This window comes from Haliaeetus albicilla, chromosome 19 (assembly GCF_947461875.1).
Source record: "Haliaeetus albicilla chromosome 19, bHalAlb1.1, whole genome shotgun sequence".
NCBI lineage: Eukaryota > Metazoa > Chordata > Aves > Accipitriformes > Accipitridae > Haliaeetus > Haliaeetus albicilla.
Window position 1 is genome coordinate 25,767,436 of NC_091501.1, and position 10,989 is coordinate 25,778,424.

At 39.9% G+C, this 10,989-nt stretch overlaps 1 protein-coding gene across 1 annotated transcript in view; it reads left to right on the forward strand.

The window, feature by feature from the left end:
• LOC104316708 (protein mono-ADP-ribosyltransferase PARP12) overlaps window positions 1-8,360 on the forward strand; it is a 30,738-nt gene extending 22,378 nt beyond the window's left edge. The window contains exons 12-14 of the mRNA XM_069806888.1: window positions 3,642-3,772; window positions 5,596-5,747; window positions 6,374-8,360. Of these exons, the coding sequence (XP_069662989.1) occupies window positions 3,642-3,772; window positions 5,596-5,747; window positions 6,374-6,657 (567 nt within the window). The 3' untranslated portion in view covers window positions 6,658-8,360. The remainder of the gene's footprint in view (window positions 1-3,641; window positions 3,773-5,595; window positions 5,748-6,373) is intronic.
• The last annotated feature ends 2,629 nt before the right edge of the window (window positions 8,361-10,989 follow it).

Consider the following 10,989-nt stretch of genomic DNA (forward strand, 5'->3'; position numbering starts at 1 on the left):
GGAATTCTTTCTGGCTAGTTTCACTTGACAGAGAGCTCCATTGCTATTCTCACTCCTTGTATTTTATTTTTCCTGGTGTAATTACATTGGCAGTGGCATGAGAACCAGAAGTATCATGTCTCTTAGCTTCCGTAGGCTGTTTCTGTTATTCTGCCTTGTGCTGCATGTTCCATTTTACCCTGACTACCCTCTTGTGTTGGATTATGCCTTACTCGGTGTAATGCCAGTATCTGGCCATGCATGTATATAGCAAATTCATCTACAGTTCTGAAGAAAAATCAATGGATAAAATTTAAGTCAACTGCTCTGTACATTAGCTCACTTCAAATAGCTGGTTTTCACAATTAGCAAAAACCCCTAGTTTTTCAAGTCTGTAAAAGTGTCAGGTGTCCAGCACCTGCTGAATGAACTAATAATGAGTTTGTGTGGGAATCTGGCAGCCAGACCTTTTGAAGATTTGGGCCTGTGATATTTTGAGTTCTGTCAAAATAATAAAGGATATAACTAATCAGCTCTTCCCTTGGCTTATCAGCAGCTTAACTGATTAACATAAGATTAAATTTTTCAAAAGAATGCCAGGAAGACAGATAGCTCATTTCTCTTCAGGCTTCGGAGTTGCATGTATCTTAACTGCTTCCCTTATTTACTCTGAAGACTTCAGTCTGAATTTTAGTTGAGTCTGTTTTTTCGGGTGTTTCTGGAGTCACTGAGGTGATTGTGAGAGGCTTTGGAATGCGATGTGCAGATCCATGGTATCGCTGGTGGTACTTGTGGGGATGTGTGACATAGAAAGATCATCTTGTTCCCCAGAGCTCAGTTTGCTTGCTGAGTTGGCACCTAAGAAAACCATCTTTTAATTTGTAAACTGAGTGGCTTTCATAGGAAAGGAGAAGTTAATTCTGCACCTAAACAGTGACAAAGCCCATAGTACCTGTTGGTGCTAAAAGTGAAAGCCTGGTCTAGATTAAATACTTCTGTGGGGTCCTAAGCCCGTTTTTTTGCAGTAGGTAATATTGGGACTGGCTGGCATTCTGTATGCATGTAGTGACCATTGTAAGATCTGACAATTACGACTTGATGAGTTCCCTTCTCTTTAGACATTGACAAATAATCATGGCAAAATTTGCTGTGCTGGAAGTGATCCATTTTAAAAAGGAACACCTATACGAGATAGGGAGAAAGTAATCTTTGCTTAAAAAGAGCAGCTCTGGTTTGGTAACATTGCTTATTTTTTGAGCGTTGCAGTGTCTTAATCTGTAAGTCATTTAGAATCATAGTTCTATAGAAAGTAGAGTGTATGAAATGCACAATGGAAATTGGTAACACCAATTGGGAAGTTGGTGTGAATGTCTTCTGTCTTTGTTTAACCGAAAAAGTGGAATTAGTAGTTGGTAAGCTTTTCAAAGGCAAAAAAAAAAGAATCGATACTGTATTGGAACTTCATGCTGGGTTTTAAATTGTATCTTTAATATACGACAGAGAAATGTGTGCAACGAATGTGTGGTTTTATGTCAGAAGATTAGTCTTTGTGTGGCTGCTATGTTGCTGAATCCTGACACGCATGCCAAAGATTGCTGTTCTGTAACAGGAATGGGCACTGATGCAACGTGAAGTCTGTGTACTTCATTAGTTCTGGCTGGATCACTGTCACTAATACAAACTATGCTGCTTCCAAAGCCTAAGTTAACCAGAGATCACGGTTTGGTATCACAGAGCGCTGTTCTTGTACAGTCATGCGCTAACAGAAATTATTGTCAGGGCAGCAATTCTTCTCTGCCTCAGAAACTCCACTCCTTGCTAGTGGGTTAGCAAATGCTTATGCTCTCTAGAATTTTCCTTTTTAGGTCTGAAGATGAAGAGCTAAAGAAGTTACGTTGTTACAAAGTATCAACCTGCAATAGCAATGTGGTGTTACCCTTTATTAGTAGGGGAAGCCTCCTTGGGGAAATAAGGACAATCCCACAAAGTTTTCATGCAAAAGAGAACTGGCTTTGTTGCTTGGGAGGCCATCATATGATAAAATAATTGAAGTACTTTTCTTACAGGATTAGGCCTTGTACCATGTGGCTGACCCTCTGTTTTACCCAGAAAAGTTACGGTTCCTCAGTAAATAGATGCAGCATAGCAAAAGCATAGTTGTAGTCCAAATAAGAATTGTTTATGTATAAATAAAAGATGTAGTACTGAAATACAGTGACATAATTTTAATCTTGTAGGTGATGGTAAGCAACTTGAGTGGTGGTGTCACAGACTATGCAGATAATAAATACTTGCCCATCCAAATTGTTTTATGTGTTGTAAAGAAGCTTTGGAAAATACTCTTGTATTAAGACATGGGAAACTTCATTCAGCCTTGTAAAAGCTTTTTAATAAATTCAAAGAAATAATTCTTCCTTGTGCAGCTGACTTTATACTTAATCCCTAGAAGACTTTCCTATGATAGGCCTCTTCGTCAGTAAGTACTTAATGCACAAGCTGGACATGGTATCCAGAAAAACACTTCTTTATTTATATGCAGCTGTGAAATATAAGTCCTATTTTATCTCCTCGCTAAACTCAGCCTTCTAAAATGTGGAGCTTTTGCCTGACAGGTTAAGATGTTGGCATCATATTACCTCCTAGGATGACCGCAGCTTTCCTGCTTAAAACACATCTTTGATATGTGGAATGTTGAGTATTTCAGTTTAAGTCATTTTGAGTCCCCACTAGGCTTAGGCAGCAGTAAAGTGGAAAGTATTACCAAGTGACCTCAGTCTGCCAGCATTATGCATTTTCAGTCAAGTTTATGGGAGATAAGTGTCTATTCTAGAAGATTAAAGACAGATATTACTTTGGAGAAAAAAATGGAAAATTTATGCATGACATAAGCAAGTAGAAGAGCTCGAATCATGTTTTAATTATGTTTTGCCTTACCTTTTCTTTGGGGAAAAATGTGCATTTCTTGATGGATTTTTAAACACAATAAGCATGGATAAATAGACGTTGTTTCCTTTAGGAAAGGAGGAGATGTATTTGCTTAAGCAGGTATTTAGTGTAACATTCCTATTAGAATCTTAATTGCTCTCTTATGTGTAGAAAAGTAGCTTTTTTTTTTTTCCTTAAGTCTGTATTTAAGTGCAACTTTCCAAGTTTTAATTTGGAAAGTTAAGGAGCTACAATGCTGGGTGGTTGTATGTATTTTGTTTGTTTCATCTTTAATAGCTGAGGCTCCCTTAAATGTCTGGTTACAAATGATACTGTTATCGTAACATCTTTTGTTCTTGATCAGCTTTATATATAACACTGATATTATCTGCAGTAATCAGTCAAGTTTTCTTTTTGAAATTGCCATTTCATTGAGATTTAAAGTTACAAGTGTCAACTCTTACTTGGAGATGTAAAACATTTAATTGATCCTTTCGCTTTGAGCATCCTTCCTGAAGAGAGGTGAGGTGTCCTTGCAAAGCAGGAGTGACATACTAATTTACATATTAAGTGTCTGTCCTAATTATTCACAGTCACAATCCAAAGCATTAAATTAACCTTCATAAGTATAGTTTGGGGACCCTTCTGAAAGTGTATCTGCTGTAATTAGGCTTCTGCATGTTACAAGCTAACTGTGAAGGCTCATGTCTTCTTTTCCTTTTGTTTCTATTTTATAGGCAGTGGAGGTCAGTAATACAACCGCTGAATACAACAGAATAAAGCAACTGTTTCATCAGACTATGAAAAACTACAAGGTCCTTAAAATACAGAGGATTCAGAATCCATCCCTCTGGAAAGTGTTTCAGTGGTTAGTGTTTGTTTCCACATCCTTATGGGGAAGGAGTCTCCAAGAGCTGGTGTCCTGTAGCTACTTCCTAGGAAAGAAAAGACTTTACCACCTCTGCTTTAACACGACTGGTATTTCCTTCTTAGGAGCAGTTTCAGGAGTGAAATTAAGTGTTTAAGGCCTTGCAGAGAATGCGATGCTCCTGGGGGGAGGTTCCCTTTGCATGGCTCCTTGGAAGATGGGGGGAGGACATGAATGATGCAAAATTGGGATGAGGATACCCACAGTAATGTGGAATAGTGTATTGATTGTCTTGGGGATTGAACAGTTAACTGCCTGCTGTGCATGTGTTCTGTCTGTTAACAAAAGTTTATCATCAGAACATATGAAATACCCTTGCCCACTTCTTTTTTAGCAAGTAAAGGGTGCTTGGGTCTCTCTCTCTCTTTTTTTTTTTTTTTTTTTTTTTTTTTTTCCTCCTCAGTCGGATTTATTTAAGGCTTTCTCAAGAGTCTGAGTACCCTTGCTGAATTAAGTCAGTACTCACTGAGAAAGAGTCCTTGTGCTTTAACTTAATGGTCCCTGAGTTCCAGAGCTCCTTTCTGGTTTTCAACATCCGCATCAGTGATACTGAACTCCAGGTACTTATGCCAAGCTAGACACCAACAGTTTTGAGCTGGTGCTAGTGGCAGTAAATGACCATGTTCAAGTTAATTTGGTAGCAGATGAAGGTGTTGCATAGAACAGTTGTCTAGTTTAAAACAAAAGCAGATACCTAATAGAAGTATTCTAGGAATGTATGGAATGGTAATGGAGAAAAATACTACTCAAATAAGTACTTTCACCTGTGAAGTGACTGAACCCAGGAAGTTATTGCTAATAATTTCATAAAACCTCTTCATCTAGCAAAACTTAAGACACTTAAAAACATGTGGTAGAGCATACTCTTTATTGTCCTCCAAAGAGATAATTAAGCTTAATTATCTGGTTAGCTAACCAGGCAGAGTTTAACACTGTCAGGTTCGCAATCAACAAGTTTCAGTCCATTGCTCTTAACTTTTCATTTATGCAGTTTACAAGTTGGAAGGATTCTCCCCTCTCCCTGGCTCTGTTTACTTGGTAGCCGATAATTTCCTGAAGAATATCACTGTCCTGTCCACTTTGACAGCTTCTGAAAACCTGCGGGATGTCTGGATGCTGTGAAATAGTGATGGGAGATACTAGTTGAGCCTTCCGTTACGATTCCTCTTTTGACACCGGTCACAGCTCAGTCTGACTCTGGCCTAAATCAGTAAGGTCTTCAGTGGTGAAGGAAGGTTCAGTTTCTCTCCTGGCTCTGTCTCCTCGGCTGCACCGATCTCACTGAGGGGCAGGAGCTAGGGAGTGTGGCAGTCTGGGTTCACCAAGGGAATGAAGAACAAGCTGCCTCTAGTGCTTGCCCACTGCTGGAGCGTGGAGGCTCTGCGGTTAGTACAACCTCCGCTCCCCAGAGAGTTTGGGGCTGGGAAGGGACAAGAGACATTAAAGCAGAACTAGTAGGACCCTACAGAAGAGCAAAAGGTTGGTACAGTGGGGGCTGTAATAGTGTCAATGCTTACTTAGATTCACTGAAGAAAGCCAGAATAACCTAGAATTGCTGGGCAGTGGTATCAATATATTGCTCATCTTGTAATTGTCCATCATACTGCTAGTCTGTCTCATCTTCCAAGCTGAGAGAGGAGAAAGCAGACTGGAAATCTCATCCAGCTGATATTTACATGTACATTATATACTTTTTTTTTTTAAAACCCTTTCTCCCTTTTCTTCCACGGCTCACACTCTCCTCCCCTGCGTTTTTCTTTTAGGCAAAAGGAGCAGATGAAAAGGGAAAATGGAGGGAAGGAAGTAAGTGAAAGGCTCCTGTTCCACGGAACCAAGATCTCCTTTGTGGAAGCCATCTGTGTTCACAACTTTGACTGGAGAATTTGTGGAAGCAATGGAACTAGCTATGGAAAGGGTATGTAGGAAGTGACTCTGTGTGTTAGACGTCTACTTAGACTCCCCTGATACTAGAACAATCAAAGTTTTGAAGTCTTTAACTATGGGGGGGGGGGGGAGGAAGGTAGGAATTGGTATTATGATCTTCCTTCCCTCTGGAGAGGACAAGGATTTCCTTTGTGCAGGGGTGAGTCTTTTTGCAAGGTGTTAAGAGAATTAATGTAGGGATTTAAAAAGCCTCTGTTGCTGTAGGTGGGATCTTCTGAAGGCACAAGGTCATAATTTGAACTTGCCAGAGAAATGGCTGCTAGTCTTCATGGCAGGGAGCAAGAAGGGTGTGCATTCCCTCAGTATGGTCATGCAGGGTCCTCATGTTTTCTTGTCTATACCTCTCATCATAACACACATGCCTGTAGTGTTTTTATGTTTGGGGTTTTTAAAAATTATTCCTAAAATAGCAAATTCTGAATGGAAATTATGAGGCAAAATCCGTTCTCTTGTAAAAATTCCTATGGTATTATGTAAACTGAGTAAGAGGAGACCTGGAAGTTGGGTCAAATATCCCCTGAAAAACAAGGGGATGGTCAGTTTTTGCTGTCACTTTATGCATATTCCTTGTAACCATGTTTTCGTATCATTTTCTAGGAAGTTACTTTGCTAGAGATGCTTCCTATTCCCATGCATACTGTCAGCCTGTGGTGAAGACAAAGATCATGTTCGTGGCTCGTGTATTGGTTGGAGATTATGTTAAAGGCAATGCAGCCTATGTTCGCCCCCCGACAAGGTCTGTTGATGGGCTTCGGTTTTATGACAGCTGTGTGGACAATGAATTAAATCCATCCATTTTTGTTGTGTTTGAAAAATACCAGATTTACCCAGAGTATACGATAGAGTATAAGGAGGAAGCAGAAAAATGTATTGTATCTTAGAGGGATCAGAGCTATTCGTATCCCTCATCTTATTTTCCGTATTGCAGGTGTTGTCATACTTGGCGACTTCTTTCTTTTTAATGCAATCCTTTGGAATGTTAATCCAAAGAATTTCTGTATTGAGGAGGATTGGTAAAACAGATGTTACATCTGTTTAGACTAATTGCCTTGTCTTCTCCTCTTCCTCTCTTAAATGAAGCATAGACATTTGGGTAACCATAGCAGAAAAATCAGAATCGTGGGATGGGAAATTGAAAGTTATGACTTCTGTGGGCAAATAATTGTAAATGCATTTTCTTACAAATAGAGAGAATTTCTCTTTGCAAACAGTTCAGTTAAGAGAAAAATTAGCCGTACAGTAGTTTTTAAGCAAACTCTCAAGTTTTTAGTAGTCAAAGATTCTTTTCAGTGCAGAATACAGCTGTTCTTAATCCTATCACAATTCTAAACAAGTCAGTGTATGTAAGAATGACTTGACTTAGTTTTCAAAGTTAACACTTTGCTTGTTAATGCTGATACTAGTTTCAAGTTTAAAATGGTAAAACAAAAAAATAAAAAGCTTATTTTAAATCCATGTCGTAAGTGCTCAAGTGGAGAAGTTTCATCTGTACAATGGCAGCTACTGTTTGGATCAGAAAATTGTTGGATCAGAAACTTTTTGCAGATCTACAGTAACTTGCTGTGTGACCTACGCAAAAATAGAGCTCAAGTGAAACTGTAAGTCACAACGTATGAATAAGCAGGTACTAATAGTTGGTAGTTTGGCTGCAACTAATGGCCGTAAGTATATAAAAACTGTGTCACAACGAGCCAGACTTTCAAGTGAACGTGGCCACGTATTTTCTCAATGTGAGCATTTGCTTAGCAAATGCTATAGGACAGGAGAAACATCTTAATCATTGATATTTTCTGTCCTATTTGTATACGTTAATTTTCATTTTTCCAGAAATATGACATGACTGGAAGAGACCAGTTATGGCTCTCTCGAGGCCAGTGGCAGAACTACTGTCCCAAGACACTTCGTATATGTGTTTTGTTGCCCACATTGCATTGGGCAACTCTCTGAGAACTCACAAGTGCAGTTCCTCTTCGTGTTTTCACATCGCTGTGGGTGATCCTGGATACTGCTTCCCTGGGTCTGTTTTTTTGATACACTTGCTTTGTCTTTGTCAGAGTGATGTACAAACCTACTAACAGTGGTTAAGTTCTTTTTTATTAACTTACATGCTTTTTGTTGTCCCAAAAAGAAAATATAGAAACTCTGTGAGAGTTTCTACTGGATTTTGATACGGAGTTTGTAAGTTAATCAAACTGAAGACCCTCTGTACAAAGATGTCTCATTCAGGCAGCCTAGCTGTTAAGAGGGAAACTGTTGCTGAGGACAGAGGAGCAGTTAACTTTTGCTTTCAGAAAAGCTTTACAGTAACACAAATAGCCTCCCAGTTATTTGCGTCTTCGATACAAATCTGTCAAACACTTATACTACTCAAAGTTTGCAAGTTACCAAGAAGATGGGGAAATGTATAAAACTAGGAAATCTTATTAAAATTACTGTCGTAGAACTAAATGAAAACATGAGTCAGTAATGCATTAAAAGGGGAAGATTTTACCACTTTTTAAGATCTCTCTCACTTTTGCTTGCGTGTAGAGTTCCTGAATCATGGAGTTTTGCCATATTTGCAAATAAAATGTGTTTTCACTCACTTTTTGTTTCTTAGTGTGCAGTTTGTCTCCATACACAAACTTATAGCACAACTAAACAGACCTAGTGAACTAACCACTTAATACATGTGCTGAGTGTCTTCCTTTCACACAGTGCTGCACTTCCACCCCCATAAGCTACAAGACAGGTAAGTGATATAGAGAATGCCAGTGAGATGCTGACAACTTAAGATCAGTCCAAATCACAAAATCTAGAGGAAGAACAAGGGAAGAAATGGCAACTCCAGTGATGTGCTTCACACTGTCAAAACTGCACTTCCATAGGTCTGGCTAGGGGTACAACTCTCTCGTGTGCAGGATATTGGCTATTTAATTGGTGGCCAGGTTGGACTGTAGATGAGAGCTGCTCTGGGGAAGGAAGACAACAACTTCAGTCTGGGTAACTAAGCTGAAGAGGGAAGAAAGCTAGAAAAAACATACTGTGAATGCAGGAAGACGGAGCACAAAGGAAAAATGGTTCTCCCACCTACTGGCACCTCAGCCTTTTCCTAACTGATGCCAAGAAAAACACCTTGCAAGAGAAATGCTGAGCTTGCCAACAGGCTGACAGTAATCCTTCGCCTTTTGAGCATGGTAAAAAGCATAGTGTGTGAGAGGAAGGGAATAAATCCTTGTGTGGCAGCTGTGTAGCCACTGGGCTGAATTATGGTTCCAGTTGTTGCTGCAACAAGCCAGCTTCAAGGTAAGACCAAATCAAAGTGTGTTTTCATGATAACCAACAGAATTTTTGAAGTAATTTTTTTTTTCATTCCTAGTGACTGAGCAGAAACCATATTGGCTTTTTTCTGACAATCCTAGTACTGCATATGGAGACTGCCAATTGTGGGCCATGTTTTTGTCTGAAATAATATAGCCTATGTGTGATAATAGCACTTTGATTTGGCACTGCTGATGCTTTTCTTGGATTTCTGGGTCGGCTAAAAGCAGGCTATTGACTGCCCTGCTGTATCTGCCTCATTCACTAGCCTTATATTATAATCTGATTAATGGCTTTCAGGGAATTCAATAGATGCAGAACAAGCTTGTTCAGAAAAGGCTAAAAATGCATTTGCTAAGGGTACATTCTGTGTTTAATCCAGTAGCTTCACCTTCTTCTAGGCATGGCATTATAGGGGCTATTCATGAGCACAGATACTGCTGCTCTTGACTTCTGGATGCCTTCTTTTTGTTCCTGTCTTTAAACTGAGGGAATAACTACTTTTCATGTTTCAAGACGCAGAAAGAGTTTAGAGAACAGCACCACAGAAACAGAATACGTTATGAGCAGCACTACTGTAAATTTTTTATTAAAAAAAAAATCTTAGCAAGTTTGTTGCATTTTTATCTCCAAATATAATTTTTTTTCCAGTCTTCCCCTGTGAGCTGGTGTGCCAACCAGCTAGTTTCCTTACAATGAAGCATAGGCCAGATGCAATCCTAGCAGTCAGCTGGTCAGCAGCTCTTTTAGTTGTGTCTCCTCCCTCCACCCTGCCCAAAACCCTTCAAGTATTAAAAGGGAGAGTGGTTTGAGGTATCTGTGAAATGGAATGGTGTGAGCAGAGTTTCCTAGCCCCTGCAAGGCTCTGAGGCTTTGTTTTGCTTCCTAGCACATTCAAGCCTCTGCAAAAAAAGATGCCACGTTGGCAATGGGGCTGAAGAAGCGAAAGCTGTGAATGCGCAGCCCTCTGGCACAGCTGCTCTTTGGGTTGTTGCATCTCAAAGACAAGGCAGCTGCGAGTGGGAGTCTGCAAGAAAAATGCAATGCCATTTTTCAGGAAAAAAGACTTGAGGCCTCAGAACAAGCCCGTTCACTGCTGCCAAGTGTTGTCATGGCCTGTGAGACTACATGGTGGCTGTACGCAGGTAAGCACAATATCCTCTTGAAAGGTCTTGGTCAGTAGCTGTGCACACAAAGAAGGTAAAAAAGCTACCACTTGCAGAGGTTCCTGCAGCTGACTGAAGCCTTTATTTTGTATTTGAAAAGATCTGTACATACGCCTTTATCAGGAAAACATGGGTTGAAAACTTGTTGAAAAAAACATGCTTCGCCCTGGGTTAATAAATCTGGTTTTGATCTGCGAACAAAAAAAATGACTTGAAACCACCATACCTGCTATGGTAGCTGGTCATGATACCACTGATGCTGTGGTGCGCTTTCTTCACCAACAAAACTAAGAAGCTGTAGTACTGGAGGGCTTTGGGGTTGAGTGGCAGGAGCCTAGGCAAGGCCTTAGATGATGGGTGACAGCTGTGCTTTCACAGTAGCCTCCTATACCTACCACTAATCACCATGGTTGGTTTTAGTACAGCTTAAGAGCACTAACAGTCTAAACCAGACAGGTCTTTAAAAGAATTGTTAATGGGTCCTAAAAGCTAGACCCACTGTAGCAAAGACTTCCTAAAGAACTTTTTAGTTCAGCTTGCTTGATGTTAACAGAATTGTTACAAATACTGCAGTACTAGGTCTGACAGTAGTGAAGTCCAACAGAACATCACCTGTTTTACTCTACTGAGCTACAAGAAACAGCTAACGCTGAAGAAGCTGTAGAAGTAACTGAGCTGATGATGTATGTGGTCTCAGCACAGATGACTTACTTAAGAAAGCAGCTCAGAAAAGACTTGTAAAGTGGT